This window comes from Canis aureus, chromosome 35 (genome assembly GCF_053574225.1).
Source record: "Canis aureus isolate CA01 chromosome 35, VMU_Caureus_v.1.0, whole genome shotgun sequence".
Classification (NCBI taxonomy): Eukaryota; Metazoa; Chordata; class Mammalia; order Carnivora; family Canidae; genus Canis; species Canis aureus.
This window is the reverse complement of record NC_135645.1, coordinates 8,053,824-8,076,546: the sequence shown is the minus strand read 5'-3', so window position 1 is coordinate 8,076,546 and position 22,723 is coordinate 8,053,824. Positions and strand designations below refer to the sequence as shown.

The 22,723-nt window shown below is 40.9% G+C and overlaps 2 protein-coding genes, 1 long non-coding RNA gene and 1 pseudogene across 9 annotated transcripts in view; 2 read left to right on the top strand and 2 right to left on the bottom strand.

Moving 5' to 3' along the window:
- Window positions 1-2,909: 2,909 nt before the first annotated feature.
- COX17 (cytochrome c oxidase copper chaperone COX17) lies at window positions 2,910-11,397 on the bottom strand. The gene is made up of 3 exons (XM_077883965.1): window positions 11,196-11,397; window positions 9,051-9,139; window positions 2,910-3,050 (listed from the first exon to the last, which is right to left on the bottom strand). Exons 1-2 carry the CDS (start codon window positions 11,300-11,302, stop codon window positions 9,055-9,057), a joined length of 192 nt encoding a protein of 63 aa, XP_077740091.1. The 5' UTR covers window positions 11,303-11,397; the 3' UTR covers window positions 2,910-3,050; window positions 9,051-9,054.
- The window catches only part of CFAP91 (cilia and flagella associated protein 91), a 110,331-nt gene continuing 94,508 nt past the window's right edge, over window positions 6,901-22,723 (top strand). Inside the window, exons 1-5 of one of the 7 annotated variants that reach the window (XM_077883962.1) lie at window positions 11,427-11,802; window positions 12,106-12,171; window positions 13,301-13,342; window positions 13,465-13,582; window positions 22,382-22,480. The gene's annotated coding sequence lies outside the window, so the exon portion shown is untranslated. Of the gene's footprint in view, window positions 6,991-11,426; window positions 12,172-13,300; window positions 13,343-13,464; window positions 13,583-18,748; window positions 18,869-22,381; window positions 22,481-22,723 lie in introns of those variants that run through there. The other 6 variants (XM_077883961.1, XM_077883960.1, XM_077883959.1 and 3 more) reach the window with 6 other exon arrangements.
- Window positions 12,676-14,922, top strand: LOC144305261 (transcription factor BTF3 pseudogene; annotated as a pseudogene).
- Window positions 15,612-22,658, bottom strand: LOC144305263 (uncharacterized). Its single transcript, XR_013372322.1, has 2 exons — window positions 22,325-22,658; window positions 15,612-18,212 (listed from the first exon to the last, which is right to left on the bottom strand). It is a non-coding gene; the product is annotated as an uncharacterized LOC144305263 (long non-coding RNA).

Below are 22,723 nucleotides of genomic sequence, written 5' to 3'. Positions count from 1 at the left end.
TTACATGTCATGTAAGCATATCAAACTGGCAAAGGTTGAAAAAATTAACCTTGCTGAGAGCTTAGGGAAATAGGACCCTCAGATACAAAGGTAAAAGTGGGTAACCCCTTTCTAGAGATCAGTCAGGCAGTACTTATCCAAAGCCTTGAAAACATGCATAGCTTTGGGCCCATCCTTAGCTAGTGATTAGTAAAGGATTTATTGTTGATTTAAAGATTTTATTTATTTATTCATGAGAGACAGAGAAAGGCAAAGACATAGGCAGAGGGAGGAGCAGGCTCCATGCAGGGAGCCCAAAGTGGGACTCGATCCCAGGACTCCAGGATCACGCCCTGGGCGGAAGGCAAGACACTCAACTGCTGAACCACCCAGGCGTCCCTATTAGTAAAGGATTTGTAAAGAATTTCCTATGGAAACTCCAGTGCAATGTTATTATGGAGTAGCCAAAAAAAAAAAAAAAGTAAAAATAAAATATATACACGCAGAAAGAGATGAATGGTAAGGTCACCAAAAAGACCAGTGGGATTTCAGGTGATTTCTTCCTCATATGTTTCAATTAAACCAATCAACAAATCAGAAATAATTTAGGTATCAGGTATATATGTTCTGTTCAAGACTGTTACTCAATTCCATGAATGGTATGACACATAGCAAGCAATCTACAAAACATTTGGTTTAATGCATGAATGTATAAAACAGTAGGGAATTGGTTAAACTACAGTAAGTTTAGAATGGATTTATACATAGCCAATACAAATCATATTGTGAGAACTATATTCACAGCTGGTAAGTTACATCAAGGGGAAAAAGTAACTAATACTATGATTTCATTAAAAATATATAGCATAAAAAATGAAATAAAAATATAGCATAACAAAAATAAAAATATATAGCATAGAAAAATGACATCATTTTTTATTTTAAAAGGATGTATAAATGCATTAGAAAAGTCTGAACAGCATACAGCAAAAATTCACACTGGGTGGTAAGTTTATAGATTTTCTTCCCCTTTTTTATAATCCAGGACATATTCAAGCAAAATCTGGATGACCATCTGCCAAATACTGGTGTTTGGTGGGAAGTTGATTTTTATCGGTCTTGGGAATCCAAGATTCTATTCTTCACCTAGAATGCTCTGAAAGCTATAAATTACTTCCTAAAAATAGTATATCCAAACAAATATTCAGGTGGAAACATGAGTATAGAATCAAAGAATTAGAGTAACACTAAATACTAGATACTATGCCAAATGTACAGTATATACACCATTTTAATAGTGCTCACAATCTTGTACACTATTACTACTATCCTTTTATTTTTTTTAAAGATTTATTTATTTATTCATGATAGACATAGAGAGGCAGAGACACAGGAGGAGGGAGAAGCAGGCTCCACACTGGGAGCCCAACGCGGGACTCGATCCCGGGACCTGAGGACCGCGCCCTGGGCCAAAGGCAGGCACTAAACCGGTGAGCCACCCAGGGATCCCTCCTTTTATTTTTTTTTTTTAAGATTTTTAAAAAATTTTTGTTTATTTATGATAGTCACACACAGATAGAGGCAGAGACACAGGCAGAGGGAGAAGCAGGCTCCACGCACCAGGAGCCCGACGTGGGATTCGATCCCGGGTTTCCAGGATCGCGCCCTGGGCCAAAGGCAGGCGCGCCAAACCGCTGCGCCACCCAGGGATCCCTTAAGATTTTATTTATTCGTGAGAGACACACAGAGAGCAGAGACACAGACAGAGGGAGAAGCAGGCTCATTGCAGGGAGTCCGATGTGGGATTTGATCCTGGGACTCCAGGACCATGCCCTGAGCTGAAGGCAGCTGCTCAACCACTGAGCCACCCAGGCGTCCCCCTTGCTTCTTTTCTTTCGGAGGAGAAAAACAGACCCAAAGAGGTTGTGACCTGCTTGAGGTGACAGAGCTAGCTGTTGAACTGAAGTCTGTCATACTTCAAAACCATGCTCTTAATTAACTAGGAATCCTAAGGAACAATTTAATTCAGCTCCTTTAGAAGAGAGGCAACTTTCCCATCAGAGAATGACATATGGATACTACATATTATGTTCTTCAGTATCTTTTGTTGTTGAGATTTGAAACTCAATTCCCTTCAGGCAGAATGTGACTAATTGCTTCATTAGCCCATAAGCAGCTAACAGGCCCAGGGGGTTGCTATAATAAGCAAACCACACTCTATGTTCCATCCCAGGTATCACTACAGCAGAGCACTGAGCTATTTCATTGGTGACTTAATTATACTAGTCTAGCCTCTGGCCTGGGACAGCTACTAACCAGTAAGAGACAATTATTTGGCCAGTAGGCATTAAATTAATGATCCTAGTTTATCTTAAAATGTAACTAGACATCTACAGATTAATCATGCCAAACAGTTGAGATCTTCTAAGCCAAGGCACCCTAACGTGGTCCAAAATCTAAACAAATAACTTTCCCAAAAGAGAGAACTAAAAAAAGAAAAAAAAAAAAAAAACCAAAAAAAAAAACAACCGAGAGAGAGAGAGAGAGAGAGAGAGAGAGAACTAGCCAAGAATAACAATAATGATATAAAGCATGAAGACTGAAGGCTTGTCTACCTCTTGCCTTTAAGTAAGTTAAAAATGAAAAACAAAACATTGAATGAGATGGTATGGTATGGCTACCATACTCATTCTGAATTGGTAAAGGGTATTTCCTTACTTCTATGCCCTTCATTTTGGAGATTTCACTAAACGAGATTAGTATTTACTTTCTCCTTACAACAGGAGTATCTAGAGTTCCCAGAATGACACAAGAACAGAAGGAACTAATATTATGAGTTTTTTTTTAAAAAAAATACTATATCCTTTAAGGAAAATAAGTAAGTGCCATGTAGGGATGTATGGAACACAAAAAGAAAACACACCTGAAGATTTCTGACCAGTGATATTTTCCTTTATTTTTTTTAATAAATTATAAATACTTTTTCCATTTATCAAAGTTCCTCAAAGAATTCTCAAAACTATTCAATCTTCTTCATTCTTCAAGGATTATTCATTTACAGAGTAAACCACCTACAAAAAAAAATTTATATTAGAAAATTAGATTTCAAACATCGTGCTACAGCTATGGAATTAGGGAATTAAGACCACTAGAAATGAATGTCTCATCCACCTACTATTAACTAATTGCCACAATTATTCTAAACCACAGTTTAGAATTAAAAAACTCTACAGTTTTAAATTCTAATTTTGTCTAACTAAAAAACATCACTGAAACTATTCAATCCAGTACATTTTTTAATCTTTAGAAGTCTTTGTTAAAAACTCTGTATTTATTTACTAAAAAATCTCTTCCCCAAAAGACTAGGGCAGTTTATTTTTACAGATAGTCAAGATAAGAGACTTGCAAAGCCCTCCTTGCTGATTCAAGTATGTTTGGCAAAGACCCATGAAGTGGAAGGCAGGTCAGCTCTGCATACAAGGCACTTCCTGTGGAAAGTTACTCACTTTATCCCCAGAGCAAAATATGGGTAACCCTTTTGAAATCTATTTAGAAATCAGAAAAGGAAAATAGTGGAGGATAGGTTTGCTGGTCTAAGTCAAGCAGTATCAGGCTTCTATCCATGTTGTTCTCACCCACCCCAACCCCCAGCCCCTATTCCAGAAGACAGAGAACAATGCTTAAAACGGTTAACTAAATAATCTGGGTCAGACAACTCTTCAAACCCAAAGCAAGTGCTTCTTCCTTCATCTAGCTATTATTCCCTGCGTGTGGTTTAGAAAAGGTAAGCCTCATCAACAATACAAACATCTAAACTTTTTCTAAAAGGCTCAAAGGAAGAATACACTTAAGGAAAGGACTGAGCAGGAAAGATAAGCAAAAAAGGAGCCACTCAACACTGTAAGAGATAGCAATCCATAGTACTGCTGCCTCTTTTACCACTAACTATGTATCAGGAGGGGCTATCCCGAAAGCCTCTGGGTGTAAACCTCTTGGTTATATATCTGGGTAGAAAGTCCTCGACAAAAGAGACCCTGTCTTTCTCATGCTGGCATTTTCTAGGGTATTCAACAATAAATATATATTGAATGAATATAAGTTTGAATAGCAAGAAATAACACCTTTTCTGGATTTTCTTGGGATATTTTCATACATAATCAGTTGTGTATGTGTGTGAAATCAGCACATTTTAACCAACTATTATGTTCTGTTAAACAGTAACTACTGAATATCTCCACTACTCAGTGCTAGTCCTTTCATTTTCCTTCAATGATTTTAGCCCCCAAACTGAGTTCTCAGGGTTCCTTCTGACTCCTGAAGTCAGCAAGATACTAGCTACCATTTCCTCTTTACATTTTTAAGCAGGTTCTCAGTTCCTCTAGTTTCTTTCAGTAAGAATCTTAAGATAGAAGAAAGTGTCAAAAATCACCACCATCACACACTTATTCTTCCTTAGGAATAGTTTTCAAGTTTCTGCCTTTGCTACCATTAAATATTTAGATAGTTTATATTTAGCAATACCCCGGCTACTTCTTCAGCTTAAACCCAGTGGTTCTTTAAGAAGGTTACATGTGAAAATTATCTAGGAGTTTCTGAGTCAACAGGAACAGATCAAGGCCCAGGGCATGTGAATTTTGGAAAACAGTCCTTAGGTGATTACAAGGTACACCTCTGGTTGAATGTAGCCTACTTTTAGGCTACTAAATTCAAGGTACAATAAGACCTATCTTACTTAGGATATGGCATTAAAATCTACAAAGGTTTTTTTTTTTTTAATCTCAAGTTTATTTATTTATTTTTTTAATTTTTATTTATTTATGATAGTCACACACAGAGAGAGAGATAGAGGCAGAGACATAGGCAGAGGGAGAAGCAGGCTCCATGCACTGGGAGCCCAACGAGGGATTCGATCCCGGGTCTCCAGGATCGCGCCCTGGGCCAAAGGCAGGTGCCAAACCGCTGCGCCACCCAGGGATCCCTACAAAGGTTTTTGAATTAAATAACTTTTGTGATCATTACTGGGAAGATCTAGGTGTCAAAACTAGGTTTCCTTTAAAGCTATCCTCAGAAAAATGTGGTCTAAGTCTAAGAGATACCAACTTAGGTTTATCTTATAACAATGTAGACAGTAGTACTGGGTTTTACAGCCAATAAGCTGGTTACTGAGTTATATGTACCAACACATTTCAACAATAGGTCTTTAATTTGCATTCATAAGGTTTTAGGATTGAAGATCAAAACTATGTGCATTCCTAAAAATGAGTATGTTGGCAATAAGATCTCATTAAGTGCAAGGAATGAAGTCTAAAGTGTGTTTTAGAGAACATAAAAAAAAATAGAGAACATAAAAGACCTACACTCTTAGTGTTAATTCCACCAGCTAGCCATTCTTAGCTTGAGCAAGTCTTTTTTTTTTTTTTTTTTTTTTTTTTTTTTTTTTTTAACTTCACGGTCTTTTTATTTTTACTTCACTGTTTGTCCATTTCCCAATGGGAGTTGGGGAAACAGGACACCTGGGACCAAAGGAGATCCAAACACCTGTTCCTTTTCCAAAAGTACTATCATGCCGAAAACGAAAACATGACATTTGAATTCTAAGAAGGCCGTATGTGGATTCAGACTGCTCTCCTCATAACCAGGGTTCAAAAATACATAATCAGGTCATATATTCAACAGACCTCAACTGAATGTCTGCTATCCACAATTCCCAAGATATGGGCTATTCCGTTCTGGTTTCTATCTGATAGTTTACAAATCCTATTCATACACCTGTCATTTAATCATCACAATGACTCTGTGAAGTAAAACTAAGGTTCAGAAAGTTAAGGACTTGACGAAGACCACACAGTTAAACACCAGGTCTTGTAAGTCCAAAGCTCTTGCATTTTCTTCTACACACAAATCAAGTATATAGGAATCACTCTCATTCTTTGTCCCAATAATATAAAGACAACTAGGACATCTTTGAGTCCTTGTGAATTCATGTTAAGTATGACAACAGTTGTAGCACCCTTAAAAAATCACCCTTTTAATTTTTTAAAAAAGATTTTATTTATTTTACTTGAGAGAGAGAGAGTGTATGTGAGCACAAGCAGGGGCTATGGGGTAGAGCAAGAAGCAGACTCTTTGAACCAAGTGGGGAGCCCAATGCAGGGCTGGACCCTAGGACCCTGGGATGATGACCTGAGCCAAAGGCTGACACTTAACTGACTGAGGTACCCAGGTGCCCCTAAATCACCCTTTTTATCAGGACAGGCTTGGCATTAGCAAAAAGTTTACACAACAACCTAGGAAGAAAGTTAGATTATGAACAAGGAAACTATGTATAAATGTTAAGATTTTAGGTCTTTAAAAATAATAAGTAAACTCACTCTTTTAAAGAACACCCCCCTCCACACACATACACCCAAACTTACTTATTTTACAAAATGATTCACCATAGGATTTAAAGAATGCCACTTAAGAGACACGCCTGGGTGTCTCAGCGGTTGAACATCTGCCTTTGGCTCAGGGTGTCATCCCAGGTCTGGGGATGGAGTCCCATATCGGGCTCTCTGTGAGGAGGCTGCTTCTCCCTCGAGGTCTCTGCCTCTCTCTGTCTCTCATGAATAAATACATTTTAAAAAAATCTTTATAAATAAAGCCACTTAAGTATGTCATGTACACACAGAGTAGATATACCATACCATATATAAAATCACAAAATGTATTATGGTTCTCTTTTTATAAATTAAAAAAATAAAATCCAGAGAGGATTAGTGTCTTGAATGTTAAATGTAGCTGAAGTAGAATACATGCTAAGCTAGAGGTCCAGAGAACCAAAATTAAGTCTCAGGGCTTTCAGCCTAGACTATTTTCCACTACATAAGTGGTATTTCTTATCAGCTTGGAACAGGTTCCTTATCTGTCCTTTTTTTACAGCTCAAAGAAGACTAGCCATATGTGAAATTCTAAAGAGGCAGGAGAGAGGTGAAAGGGAAAGAAGCCAGACTTTCTATTGCTGTTATATTGGTATGTGACTTTGGCATTATCTCTCAGCTATTATTAAGTTAAAAGTGGTGGTGTGCTGTGGATGTTGGGCGGTGGGAGGGGTGGGCAAAAAGCAAAGAAGTCTGCCTGGAGACAGAGGCTCCAGTTCTGATCTTGCTAACTCACTTTGGGAGCCATTCCATACCTACAGGCCTTAGTTCCTCATTTATTTATTCATTAAATTAACAACTCTCTGTTGAGCACCTACTATGTGCCAGGCATAGTTATAGGGATATGACAGTGAGTAAAGCAAAAATTCTTACTTTCTCAGAGTTTATATTCTACTTGGAGTAAAGCAATGCAGATATTAAATAAATATCTATTATGCAAGCAGTGATGTTAAGGAATAGTGTAGCCACTAGCCGTTTGTGGCTATTCAAATTAAAATAAAGAAAACTAAAAATTCACTTCTTCAGTTTTACTAGCCATGTTTCAGAGGCTCAATAATCACATATGGCTAGTGGCTACCACAGTGGAGAGTGAAGGTACAGAACATTTTCACCATCACAGAAAATTCTATCAGACAGTACTGGGATAGAGTGATGGAGAAGGGATGCTATTTCAGATGGAGTGTTGAGCCAAAGCTTTTCCAATGAGACTTTAAAATTTTTTTTTTATTTATTAATGTGAGAGAGAAAGCACAAGATGGGGAGGGGCAGAGGAGAAGGAGAAGCAGATTCCTCACTGAGCTGGGAGCCCCATGAGAGGCTCAATCTCAGGACCCCAGGATAATGACCTAAGCCGAAGGCAGACACTTAACCGATTGAGCCACCCAGGTGCCCCATAAGGTGACTTTTGAACAGAGACCTGAATGAAGTGCGGGAGGGAATTCAGGTGCTATCTGAAGAAAGAGCTTCCAGGGATCCCTGGGTGGCGCAGCGGTTTAGCGCCTGCCTTTGGCCCAGGGCGCGATCCTGGAGACCCGGGATCGAATCCCACATCAGGCTCCCGGTGCATGGAGCCTGCTTCTCCCTCTGCCTGTGTCTCTGCCCCTCTCTCTCTCTCTCTCTCTCTCTCTGTGACTATCATAAATAAATTAAAAAAGAAAAAAAAAAAGAAAGAGCTTCCAAACAAAAGATCATTTATTTGTGGGACTGTATAATTTAAGGTCCCTTTCAGCATTAAAATTTAGGTTCAAAGTTCTTAAAAAAAAAAAAAAAAAAAGGTCTGAGGTTGTAGTATTATTAGAAGCCTAGTACAAAAGAAATAGTGAGAATTCCTTTTTCTTTTGCAGAAAGCAATGCTTCCATGTATTGCCTACTCCCTATTTAAAAGCTCCTACTAAAGACCCACAACAGGGCACCTGGGTGGCTCAGTTGGTTAAGCATCTGCCTTCGGCTCATGATCCTGGGGTCCTGGGATGGAGCCCTACATCTGGCTCCCTGCTCCGTGAGGAGTCTGCTTCTCCCTCTCCCATTCCCCCTGCTTGTCCTCTCTGTCAAAGAAACAAAATCCTTAAAAAAATAAAGACCCACTTCAGAGACAAGAAGTAAAGATTATTTTCTTTTTAGTTCCTTTAAGTCAGACAACTGAACATTCTGAGCTTCTTAAATTATTATCTCTTCTGACTCTGATGTAACTCTAAAGGCTTTTATCAAACCCTGTTTTAAAAGATAAATTCTCCCTCCCCAAATCCACTGAATGCCTCTCAACTTATTAGCATCATTTAGTCCCTACATTAGAAACTGAAAATTAGGGATCCCTGGGTGGCGCAGCGGTTTGGCGCCTGCCTTTGGCCCGGGGCGCGATCCTGGAGACCCGGGATCGAATCCCACGTCGGGCTCCCGGTGCATGGAGCCTGCTTCTCCCTCTGTCTGTGTCTCTGCCCCTCTCTCTCTCTCTCTCTCTCTCATGAATAAAAAAAAAAAAAAAAAAAAAAAAAAAAGAAACTGAAAATTATTTTTAAGTGAGACTTGAGCATCTTAACCAGGTGAACTACACTTTGAATGGAAGCTTGCCCAATGACTGCTAAATATGCAAAGCACAAATTTGAAGCAATAAGCTTATGTATTATCTTCCCAATCAGAAAGTATCACGCTCACCATTTCATATCTTAAATCCCAGGGCTCTCATGCACTCCTTGTGGGCCTCAATTAGGTGTCCACAGTGCTCCTCTCCTTTCTCAATGATGCTATAAAACAAAATGTACTTGTTATCTAACAAAGTAGGCATTAAGTACATTACTAGTAAACAAGCAGCATGATAGTGATGGGGGGTGAGACAGAACATGGGTCTGATGGAATGTAGCTGAAGCTTTATTTTTTTATTTCTTCATTTTTGTATTTATCTTTTTATTGGAGTTTGATTTGCCAACAGTAGCTGGAGCTTTAAAAAAAAAATGCTATTACACCGAATGGCTTTGTTTTTATTGGCTTTTGTAATATTTCTGTGCCCATGAAGATATTCCACAGACAACTAGCTTTTAGGGAGAATCTAATTAGAAGAAATAATTATGCCTATCAAATATTGCCTCTAACTTATATCCAAGGAACATACATAGTTCTCTAATGAAATAAACCATCTGAACATTTACCTTCAATTTGCCTACTATAAAATAATTAAATTTTTCATTCTGCCCTACATTCAAATAGACCCAAATAAATCTCCTTCTAATCAAAATACACCCAACCACATAAACATCAAGATCTGCCAGCCAACAGCAGCCTAATGAGCCTCCCTCATGATGATCAAAGAACTTTCTATTTGTAGGATGCACAAAGTAAAAACTAGGACCATACAGCTTGACTTCTAGGGCCTGAAAAGGCAATTTTAGTAAAGATGAAGTTAAGCCGAATTTAATTATAAGAAAAAACTGACTACTGACTATAGATATTTGTGCATAGTGGTCTGAGGCAACTAACATGAAAACAATCGGAAGGATAGGTTTTCCTTCTTTAAAGAAAAGAAAGAAAGAAAGAAAGAAAGAAAGAAAGAAAGAAAGAAAGAAAGAAAGAAAGAAAGAAAGAAAAGAAAGGAAAGAAAGAAAGAAAGAAAGAAAGAAAGAAAGAAAGAAAAAAAAGAAAGAAAGAAAGAAAGAAAGACCATACATCCTTCAATAGCTCAAGGGCTGCCTGCAGATGAAGGGATGCTGGGGATAGAGCCCCCTGTGAAGAGAACAGCTGGCGAGGCCCTCGTGTGGCTTGTATCATTGACCTGTACAGTAATCCTAGAGGCGGACACTTTTATTAGACCCATTTTACAGACACAGGACGCAGGTACCTTAAGTGATTTGCTCAAGGTCACAAAGCTGGTGGACCAAGGATTCAAATCAAACCTTGACTCTGCATCTCAGGCTCTCAGTCATGACTCCGGGCTCTTTTTAAGATTCAATAAGCACTTACTGTAAACTAGGAAAGCCATTTCTGCATCAGACTGTCGCCTTTCGATTCTTTCGCGGTATTAGTTGCGAAGTATCGAGCAGTAATAAAAAGCACTAAGCTCCTTACAACTTAACCGCACTATGCCACTTTTGATTTTTTTTTTTTTTTTTTTTTTTGGTGTGAGGATAAAAAAGGGGCTGGAGGGAGAGGTGTGCATTCACATTTTCTGCCCATTCCCCCGAATGAGATTTGTTCCACAATCCACAACGGAGGCGGTATCAAATGAAAAGAAACGAAACCTTCCGTGGGTTGATGGTAATTGGTAATTTAGATGTACTATTCTCAACACGGTGTCACCCTGCTTCACAGATGATTTTTTTCATTCATCTCTCCAAAGATGATGGAGGAGGAGAGGCAAGGGGGACTCTTCAGTACTTTTAAGACACGTAACCGGGTCCCGCTGTGCTAAAATTTTACCAGAAAACTTTTACTCTTCGATCTTGCCAAGTCTTCTCTCCTACCCCGTACCGGGTGGTAACAGCAATCATTAGTATAGGCTTCCATTAATTTTAAGCTCCTTTTTAAGTCAATTCGCATCTTTCATCTATTTCTACGTATTTAGGAGACCGAAGGGCAGCACTTGACGCGTAACAGATGCTCAAAGACCCTTTGCAGAAAAGCTGAACGGGTGAAGCGAGCCCGCTTCGTCCACGTCCCCCGGCTGGGCTACGGGGACAGCCGGCCCACAGCCCACGGCGCCCTACAACTCCCAAGGGCGCAGCACAGCGAGCCGGGTCCGGTACGAGCCCGAGGCCGAGCGGGGTACGGAGGCACCTGCCCGCCGCCCCCTCCCGCTTGCGCACTGACCACGCATCGCGCGCCTTCTTGGTCTCCGGGCAGGCGCAGCAGGGCTTCAGCGGCTTCTTCTCCTGTGAGTCAGATGGGGCAGGGCTTGCGGCCGCCAGGCCCGGCATCTTTGAGGCCTAGAGGCAGCAATGAGCACCGCCACCTTACCCGGTTCCAGGCCCGGCGCACGCCGATTCGCTCGCCGTCACTTCCGGCGGAGCCCTACGGGGGACAGGAAGTCCCGCCCCTCCCCCCACCGCAGGAGACGGAGGGGGGGAAACTTGGCGCCTGCGCAGAGGAAGCTAACAGAGGCAATGAAGTGCGGGCGCTTCTTCGACGCAGGCGCAGAGAGGCGCGGGGTGAAAGGGCAGGTTGTGAGGCGCCCCGGGGGCGGCTGGAAAGGCGGCGACCGGCAGGTATCTCCGCCCAGCGGTGGGAAACCGAAGCCCGAGAGGGTGAGATGACTTGTCCACGCCCACCAGGAGGAACCGCTGACGAAAGCCGGTTCCCCGCCGAGTCACGGATCGATTCCGCGTGTTTCCTGCTGTCGGATGGTCGGCCCGCTCCTCCCATTTTCTGATTCAGTTAAACTTGATGAGCAAAGACATTTGAACAGTGCGACCCACCGGTGAGAGGGGAAAACGCGCCTGCCGTTCTCCATGCACCTTAATTTTTTTTTTAAAAAGATTTTATTTATTTATTTATTCGTGAGAGACACGGCAGAGGGAGAAGCAGGCTCCACGCAGGGAGCCCGACGTGGGACTCGACGTGGGACTCGACCCCGGGTCTCCAGGGTCACGCCCTGGGCCGAAGGCAGCCGCCAACCCGCTGAGCCACCCGGGCTGCCCTACACTTTAATTCTTCGCGAAAAATTGTTCCTAGCTCCCTTTCTGAGTGATTTGATTTCACTATGACTTGTTCTCACTCGTAGGGCAGAGAGACCAGTTAATGAAGTTGAAAAATGACTATTTCCTTGGCACGTCTCGAATTCCATTAGGTACATAAGTAAACGGGTGCCTACTGTTTGCAGTTGTGGAGGGTTGTTGTGTTTTGTGTTTGTTTTGTTTTTGTTTTTTTTTTCCTGTAGAGAATTGTTGGGAGAAAGGGATTGAACTTATTTTTTTTTTTTTAAACCAGGACTTAAAGGCGTCAGAGAGCTGCCTAGTGATTGATATTTTGGGTAATCAAACTTCTCAGTATCCCCTAATCAAGGTTCGTTTCTGTATGCTAGAGATTTGGTTCGGGGAATCCGTAGGTATGGCTGTAAACTGGCGCTGTATAGAAATGATTTCTCGGTTTGTGCACCTGGTCTCCCGAGACCCCCTGAGCGCCAACCCCCCCACCCCTCCCCTCCGCGCGCGGTCCCATTTCTGCTCCAACAAGAGGAAAGAAACCATTGTGAACGGGGAGAAACTCGCCAAACTGCAAGCACAGGTGCGCATTGGTGGGAAAGGAACTGCTTGCCGAGAGAAGAAGGTGGTTCACAGAAGAGCTGCAGCAGATGATTAAAAACAAAACAAAACGAAACGAAACAAAACAAAACCTTCAGTTCTCCTTAAAGAAGTTAGGGGTAAACAATATCTCTGTTATTGAAGAAGTGAGTATGTTCACAAACCAAGGAACAGTGATCCACTTGAACCACCCTGCAGTTCAGGCATCCCTGTCAGCGAACACTTGGACCATTATAGGCCATGTGGAGACCAAGCAGCTGATGGAAATGTGACCCAGTGTTTTAAACCAGCTTGGTGCAGACAGTCTGACTAGTTTAAGAAGACTGGCTGAAGCTCTGCCCAAACATCTGTGGATGGAGAAGCAAGCACCACTTGCCACCAGAGAGGAGGAGAAGGAGGAGGATGAAGTTCCAGATCTTGTGGAGAATTTTGATGAAGCTTCTAAGAAAGAAGCAAACTGCATGGAGTCAACTTCTGAAGAAGATAAAACTTGAAGAAGTTACTGGGAGCTGCTCTTTCATATTATGACTGCTTTTTTTTTTTTTTTATGACTGCTTTTTAAAATTTTGTTCATGGATCTGATAAAAATCTAGATCTCTTAATATTTTTAAGCCCAAGCCCCTTGGACACTGCAGCTCTTTCAGTTTTTGCTTATACACAATTCATTCTTTGCAGCTAATTAAGATGAAGAAGCCTGGGGATAAAGTTTGAAACAAGGTTAATAAAGTTCTTTGCCTAGGAAAAAAAAAAGAAAGAAAGAATTTCTGTGTATTTTCCAAATTACAAAAACGATCTCCATTTATTCACTACTGTTGTTTAATATCTTGCTATTCAAACAGTGCCTCTTGGACTGCCAACATCAACATCGTTTGGAAAAGTAATGTACAATAAACATGGCTGAATAAATCAATGGGGAAAAGAAAACAAATGGAAGAAAATTGAACATCACATCAGAAGGTGGGTCTCTGGAGGCCCCTGGGTGGCTCAGTTGGTTAAGGGGTGCTTTTGGCTCAGGTCATGATCCTGGAGCCTGATGTTGGACTCCTTGCTCAGTGGGGAGTCTGCTTCTTTCTCTGCCCACCCCACTCCTGCTGTCTCACTTGCTCACTCTCACATAAATAAAATCTTTTAAAAAAAATGCATCTGTGGATGCATTAAAGGTCTACATATGAAAGGTCAAACTAAGAAATTAATAGAAGGTAGTGATAGTAGAAGAGCTAATCTTTTTTTCTTATTAAAATAATCATCCTAACTCTAGGGGTGCTGGGCTGGCTCAGTCAGTGGAGGGTTCGACTCTTAATCTCGGGGTCATGAGTTCAAGCCACACATTGGGTATAGAGATTACTTACAGATAAAATTTTAAACAATCATCCCAACTTGTATAGCATGTCTCTGTTACTGAGGATTCCAAAATACATTAATGTAAAGTTGGTAGAGGTTATCTTTACACTGAGGAGTGGAGTACAACCTATTTGGCAACATTTCAAAATCACAAATTGTGAGTGTCAACACAAATTGAACAAACCATTTAGAATCTAATAGTAAAGAGAGACAGTTTTATCTGAGCCCACATTAGGACAGTGCTCAGGAAACACTCTTCATAGGGAGGAAAGTACTCTGGAGAATGAAAAGTTTTTACAGTTGTGTCTTTTTCACATCTTGTAAAAGCTCAAAAGATTATAGATTAGCATATAGGCAGGAATCATGAGTTTTACTGTAAAGGAATGCAGGGAACAGAAATGTTGATTGATAACTCAGGCACAAGATGGGTTTTCCTTTAGGCTACTAGTTCACAAAGCATGTGTGCATTGCATGTGTGGCAGACCATATATCAAGCTTTTGGTTTGAACAAAGTTTATGTACAGTCATGCTAACTTAGAAAGAAATCTAAAATGGCTTCCCTTGTATATAAGGCCTTTTAGAGAGTTTCTTTCATCATAAGTTAAAAAAAATATAAAGTTAATTACATTAAAATAAAGGCTTGCTGTTTTCTGTAGGACATATTAAACAAAGAAGCTATTAGACTGATGTGGCACTAATGGTGCAGTGATGTACATTAAGCAAACAAAGTTAAGCCTACAAATACCTCAAGGTTACAAAATCAAAATGCTAAGGACAACCATTCACAAACAGCCAACTAAGGTTTTAAGCTGTGGCCAATCAATAATATACTTTCTTCTGCTTTTTCTCTGTAGAGGCCTCTCTCTGAGCTCCTGTCAGTGGAGTGAGTGTTCCTAACCATTTCTGCTGCTCAATTTGTAACAATTTTTGTTCAAATAAACTCTTAAAATTTTTAATATGCCTCAGTTTATCTTTTAATAGAAACTATAGACAAAGTTAACACACAGATGATGAATTGGTCAAAGATATTTGAAACATCTAAATCCAACAAGGGATTGATGTCTAGAATATTTAAGGAGCTTATAGAAAGTAATGATAAGAGAAGACCAACCCCAACAGAGATATGGAAAAGAGATATAAACAGTATATAGAAGCAGAAATGTTCAACTTGTTTTTGTTTGCATACTTATTAAAGGCAAGAGAATATGTAGAATAAATAGAAAACTTGAGGCCAACATTCACAAAAAGAGCTCTTCCGAAAGTGTATTAATTGTAGAAATGGAAAAGAAAACAACAGTGAAATATCACTTTTACCCATTAGACTGACAAATTAGAAAGCTGAATAATGCCAAGTACCTGTGAGAATGCAGGTTACTGTTGGGAATGTGCATTTTGGAAGGCAGTTAGGCAATATCCAGTTAATTTAAGAATAGTTGCATAGTCTGTGACTCAACAATTCTGTCTCTGGATGTGTATTCCAGAGAACTTCCCAGCAAGTCCATAGGGGACATACATGGGGATAATTGTCACAGCATGTTTATGTGGCAGAGAATTAGAGGCAATGTGGGCATTCATCCCTGCGGGGTGGATAGGGAAGTGTATTGTACTGGGCACACACTAGAAGAAATTGACAGCATACACAAAGAAACATGAATATTTTTTTTTAAAGAGTGTGGGTACTGAAAAAAAGAATAAATACATACCCCGATACCATTTACATAAATTTAAAGAAGGGGTACAAAAACCTGAAGAAAATACCCATAAGAATACATATGTATAAAATGACTTGCTTTAAACAGAATGGTTGTTTAAGAAGGAAGGTAAGTATGGGAAGAGAATGGGGATAAATGCAAATGAATAAAATGACTTTGCAAAGACCAATGATGACAATGTGTCATGCACAGAGCAGGATAAATAGGTCAATTTTCTGTGCTTGAAAAACAGGGAAAACTATACTGGTTGCATCCCACTAAATGCAATCTGGAAAACACTGCTTCATGGAGTAGTAATTGAATTTAATGATTTGATGTCCTCTTTCACTACGCTTTTAGCTGGTGCAGAATAAAGTAAGTTTTATCCTAAGAGCTTAAGCCATGTTCTTGCTTTTAAGTAAAAAATAATCATTTTGTCATAAAGACATGTTGTGAATCTGTAGATGACGTGCTGTGATCTTATACTCATTTTGGTGCCCTAACAGTAGTTAGTATGCAGTAGACACCGCATGAAGTTTCATCCAGACAAATTATTCCAAAGAAAGCTTTATTTTGCCCTGTTGCTACAAAGAATCTTGAAGTATTTTTTCCCATAGAAAGATCTCTTATCTTAAATAAGTAGCGAGACAAAATTTTTTAAAGATTTTATTTATTCACGAGAGAGAGAGGCAGAGACACACATGCAGAGGGAGAAGCAGGCTCCATGTAGGGAGCCCAATGTGGGACTCGATCACAGGACTCCAGGATCACACCCTGGGCCGAAGGCAAGGGGCCCAACTGCTGGGCGTCCCAAGAAAAGGTCTGAACGATTTTTGCCTCTAGTACTGTCCAGTAACACTCATATTGGCACTGATAATTCTTAATAGAGAAGTCAGATTTTTAAGACGTGCTCACTTAGAATGTATAAGCAGGGGCAGCCCGGGTGGCTCAGCGGTTTAGCGCCGCCTTGGGCCCAGGGCATGATCCTGGAGATCCGGGACTAAGTCCCATGTCCGGCTCCCTGCGTGGAGCCTGCTCCCCCTGCCTGTATCTCTGCCCCTCTCTCTGTCTCATGAATAAATAAATAAAATCTTAAAAAAAAATGTTTAAGCAGTTAAAATGGCAGCATAATCTTAAGCTACGATGTCTTCCATACATGATGAGTTTGTGAACCATCATTTGATCCTCACAGCATTATTATTTAGATTATAGATGAGAACACCGAGAGATGGACATGATTTGTTCAGTCACAAAACTTATAAGTGGCAGGCCTGAGGCTCAACATCTCCCTCTAAGGTCTGTGCTCTATCTACTATCCCATTTAATTTGTCTAAATGCAAGGTGAGTATTTCTTATTTTTAAATTAATCATTGATTAATATTTAATGTGCTACTAAACTTTTGTGTCTAGGAAATCAACAAGAAGAAAAGAGAAATATCTAAGAATTTAGGTATAGAAAATTGAGATACACTGTAGATGTAGGTTATAGACCAAAATACTGAAACAGCTTCTGCAATTGAGAAAAGACTTTTCTTGCTCACTCTCCTTCCTTCCTTCACTGAAATAAGGGTCCTGCAACCCTCCCTGTGACTTACTAGGGTAAACTAGTATTGGCAGGCCTCAGGCAAAGCTGGGTAGCCGCTCCATCTTGCCCTGCCCCCACTTCCTTTAATGGGCGGTGTTCCAGATATTAGCAACTCTTAGTTTCTTCCTTGAGCTCTGTGACTTTTTAAATTTTTATTTTATTTAAATTCAATTAATTAACAGATAGTATATGATTAGTTTCAGAGGTAGAATTCAGTAATTCATCAGTTGAGCACTGGGACTCTTAAAACCCTTCCAACAACTGCTTCTTCAGGATGGAATAGTCTTGAAAAAATACCAAAGACATTCCAAAGTGAAATATTTAGTTTCAGAGTAGTTTACAGCTACCCTACACACGTAGGTTGCTTTTTCTTCTGCCTTTTAACTTACGAAGAGGTAAGCTTTAAGACTAATGATTTTTACATAAACATTCTTTGCCTTTCTTACTCAGTCTAAATGCCTTCAGACTTGTGGGCTTGTCAGAGTAGGCACTTTGTTAGGCTGTATCAGGATACAGTGCTGGAGGCTAGCGCGGTGGAAGTCTAGGCCAGCTGGTGGCAAAGGCGGAGGCCCTTCCGGGCAGTACACCACAAGAAGCCAGATCTAACCGGACAGGCCCAAGACGGTGGAGGCCATGACAGGAAACCCTGACCAAATTGGAAGAAAAAGTGTTAACCGTTGTGTCCCACCCCAAGTAATAAATATTCTGCCTCCCACTTAACGATCAATAAAAGATAGAAACTGAAACCCCCAGGGCACACATTGCTCCTGCTATTGTTCTTGCTCTCAAATCTCCTCAGGGTACTTTTTGTTGTAATAAGCTTTCCAGCTTCTGTTACTCATCCTCTGTGCTGCACGCCTGTCCTTGAATTCCTTCTCTTGACAGGACCAAGAACCTTTGGCAACTCCTTCAGGTCTGACTGGGTTGATGGCTCAGGAACCAGTTCACCCGGCAACATGATGGCCTTAGTCTTTGAGGAAAAATAGAGGAGTATAGAACAATGACATTTAATGTTTCCCATTCTCTTCCCAAGAAAAATCTCAAAAACCCATTTCCCCCAAGAAAAACACCATTTTAGAGAGCTGTAATTGGAGATTAAATCAGAGGTAGGTGGCATGTGGAGACTAACAAAGGATTAGATTCAAGCATCTGTTTAAGAGAGGCAACTCTGAGGTTGGTTTGATTAAGTACTTTCATATCAAGTTCTTGCTTCCCAATGCTGATTCTAACCAGCAATATTTTACTATTTTAAGCCCTTAGGGGCTTTTCGCTATTGCTATTGTAACTGCTATATTAATAGGCAGCAAGAGTTGAAATGGGGACTATAATGGACTTTTGTATAGTACAGTGAATATGTTATTGTGTGGTACCGAATGGAAGCAATACCTGTGCGTGGCACCATGTGGATGACAGCCTTGGTAATGTAACAAGCAACAAGTAAGGAAATACTCTCAGATCCCTCCGTGTTGAAAGTATTAGCTATTTTTCCTGCCTAACTAATTCCAGGTGTGGAGACTTTACCAAGGAAGGGTAGGTAGTGGATGTTGGTGGAGGAGTGACACCATATGCTGAGAGAGAAGAATTACAAGGCCTGAATTCTCACTTCCCCAGTTCGTAAGTTCAGAGGTAATTTTGTATAGTATTTACATTTCTGCCTCTTGGGGAAAAAAATAAAAGCTTTCCAATTTCTACAGATAAATATGTGTTATATATCATGTTCTATAGCTTTTCAAGAACTCTGAAGGGTTTGAAATTTTACCCTATTTGCTTATCATAGTCCCATGAATGCTATTAGAAGCCAGCAAACTGCCAGGTCAGAGATAAAGGGTAATTCATTCCTTACAGCCATAGCAGCAATGCATCATATCGGCACTTTTGTGCCAGTTCTCTGAGCCTCAATTCCCACAGGGTGATGTAAAGAAGGCCAGATGGCATCTGCACACACTCTGAGTTGCATTACAGGAAAAAAAAAATAGTGAACTTAGGAAACCCAAATCTTTAATAGTGGGCTGTAGGAATGCCTGCCCTTTGCTCAAAGGGAGACTGACTTTGTAGGCTCTAAGCAAACCTGCCCTTTGCTCCACAAATGCACACGATCTCTCTTGTCCAAGGTTGTTTCCTACACAAAGGAACGAAAGCAGACAGTACCCACCTCACAAGACAAGCAGAAACATGGCCAACTGTCTTCCAACATGGCAAAGTATAACTTTTTTTTTTTTAAGATTTTATTTATTTATTCATGAGAGACACAGAGAGAGGCAGAGACATAGGCAGAGAGAAGCAGGCTCCATGCAGGGAGCCCGATGTGGGACTCGATCCCAGGTCTCCAGGATCACACCCTGAGCCAAAAGCAGGTGCCCAACCGCTGAGCCACCCGGGCGTCCCTTGGCAAAGTATAACTTTAATGATTTTTTTAATTAACTAGTAGTAGTTAATTAGTAGTAGTACCCCTCTACAACATCAAAGTTACAAATAAACTGCATGACACAGAATGTAATTTTCTCAAGACTGCACATTATTTCTTGCTTGTGTAGCACTGCCAAAACCTAGTGGTAATACACATTTATTATCTCAGTTTTTATAGTTGGCAATCTAGGCATGGCTTAAGTAGCTCCTCTGATGAGGGTCTCACAGGACTGCAATCAGGATATTGGGTGAGACTGTGGTCTTATCTGAGGTTCTAATGGGGAAGGATATACTTTTAATCTCACTCGGGTTTGGCAGAGTTCAGTTTCTTCCAGTTGTAGGATTGAAGGTTTTGGTTTCTTGCTGTGGTTTGGAGGTTGCCCTCAGCTCCAAGAGGCTTGGTTCCTTGCTACGTGGGGTTCCCCAACATGGCCAGTTGCTTCCTCCACCCAAGGGAGAGAGTGAACAACTCCAGTAAGATGGCCTGAACTGTCCACAGAAGACAATCACATAGTCATATATACCTCATCGCACTGGACATATTCTGTTGGTTAACGTCTTTCAGTGTATCAATGGAGGGGGCTGGCTATTGGCTACTTAAGAAAATTTATGTGATTCAGTGAGGAAAAGTCTGAGGAGGGGACATTTTAGCTGAGAACGCAAATGATGAGGAGTCAGCAGTGAGAAGATGGGGACAGGGGTAAGCAGCATTCTGGGAAGAAGGGACAGAAAGTGGGAAAGGTAGCTATGCCCACAGACCATTATAATATTGTATTTTATTTGTTTCTCTGTTTTCCCCATCATGGAGTATGCTGCACAGATTATCTCAGAATCTTCAACACCTATTCTATAGTAGACAGTAAACTTTTTCCATAAACGGATGGATTTATTAAAGTTTTTTTTTAAAGACTTTATTTATTCATAAGAGACGAGAGAGAGAGAGAGACAGAGAGAGACAGAGACAGAGAAAGAGAGAATGAGAGAGAGGCGGAGACACAGAGGAAGAAGCAGGTTCCATGCAGGGAGCCTGATGTGGGACTCGATCCCAGGTCTCCAGGATCACACCCCGGGCTGCAGGCAGCGCTAAATCGCTGAGCCACCCAGGGATCCCCGGATGGATTTATTAATTTAGGAATCATAAGTTTTCATTTATCAGGAACTTTAAAGATACAAAATGAGCATGTGAAGGCCTGTGCCCACAACGAACTAACAGTTGTGTGGAGAGAGTTGCAAACAATTAACTAATGCAAAGTGGTCCATGCTATTGGTGCTCCTATAGTGTTGGAAGAAAGAATGAAGCCTGAAGCCTCACTCTATTTGGGAGATTTGAGAAAACTGCATAAAGGTAATAAAGTCAGCACCAAGTCTTCAAGGATGCCTAAATTAGTGCATAAATAGGAAAAGGCATTGTAGGCAAAGGAATTTGCTTGAGCAGGGGCTTGGGAGTGACAAAGCATATGGCTGGTTTGCAAACCCCCAAGAAGTTTAGGGGTAAACAAAACAAGAAATATGTGTGTGGAGTGATAGCAGGCCAGGAGGCTTATTCAATAAGTGACTATGGATCACATCAAAGGACAAAGAAGTCAACTCTAAGGTGTGTGCTACTAGCCTAATGGGATCATCTGAGTATCGTAAATAATAATAATGGATTAAAACACATCAGCTATGTAAAATGTATGCATTCCTAATGATCCTAAACAAACAAAACTTTACTGGTTAACACTGGAGGTTGCTAGGGCATCAATTCATTTCTCTGAAATTTTATAATTAAAGTGAAAAAATCCCAGCATTTTTCTAGTCTTTCTTCTAGGATCCCTGTATTTCAGGATACCAATGAGTGGGTGAAAGTTCTTTTTACAAAAGCATTCCCAGGGGATCCCTGGGTGGCACAGCGGTTTAGCCCCTGCCTTTGGCCCAGGGCGCGATCCTGGAGACCTGGGATCGAATCCCACGTCGGGCTCCCGGTGCATGGAGCCTGCTTCTCCCTCTGCCTATGTCTCTGACTCTCTCTCTCTCTCTCTCTCTCTGTGTGACTATCATAAATAAATTAAAAAAAAAAAAAAAAGGCATTCCCAGGTAATAAGGAAAATCCATTGAAAGTATTAGAAAATCTAGTGTTCTGCGATAAGACTTACAAGATATACTAAAATACAATGGATCTTTTTTTGATAGGAAAAACAAACACAAATGACATTTTGGCTTTGACCAGGTTAATTTGAGTATGTACTGAGTATTAGATGATATTAGAAATGATTTTGTTAGATATGATAATGGTGAAGTCAAAAAACATCTGTTATCAGTTTGAGATGCACATTAATTTTAAGGGTAAAATACTGTCTGAGATTTGAAGATTGAATGTTTTCAAAATATTCAAGCACAGAGCATCTGTATCAGTTTGAGACGCACATTAATTTTAAGGGTAAAATACTGAGATTTGAAGATTGAGTATTTTCAAGATACTCAAGCACAGAGCATCTGTATCAGTTTGAGATGCGTATTAACTGTAAGGGTAAAATACCGTTTGAGATTTGATCTTCAATATTCAAATCTCAGTATTATTGAAAATATTCAATAAGAAGATTGAATATTTTCAAAATATTCACGCACAGAGCAGGGGAGAGGACGAAACCAGATTGGCAACGTGTTAAATAATTGTCGATTCTTGGTGACGGGTACCTGAGGCTTATGAAAAGTGAATTCACTTTTGCCAATGTTTAATATCTTCCTTCACAGTTTTGAAAAGCAGAAGCAGCCCCGCGGAAAGGGGATGTCCGAAATGAAAGACCCCAGTTACTCCTGAAGGTTCCGAGATTTCCCAGGGATTTCCGAAAGGCACGAACCGTAATTGCCGGACGGCTGCTCACTCGCGCGGCGGCCGCGGGCTCCCCGGGGGCGGGCCCGGGCGGGGGGCGGTGGAGGACTCGCGGCAGTCGGGGCCGCCGCGGGAAGCGGGGACATCGCTCGCCTGCCGGGCGCCCTCCCGCCCCCTCGGTCCCCTCGACCCCTCGACCCCCTCGACCCCTCGACCCCCTCCACCCCTCGACCCCCTCCACCCCTCGACCCCCTCCTTTCCCA

Coding starts and splice junctions, on each gene's coding strand:
- COX17 (XM_077883965.1), bottom strand. CDS start 11,302: ATGCCGGGCCTGGCGGCCGCAAGCCCTGCCCCATCTGACTCACAGGAG. Junction 9,140..11,195: donor AAGAAGGCGCGCGATGCGTG/GTCAGTGCGCAA, acceptor TTTGTTTTATAG/CATCATTGAGAAAGGAGAGG.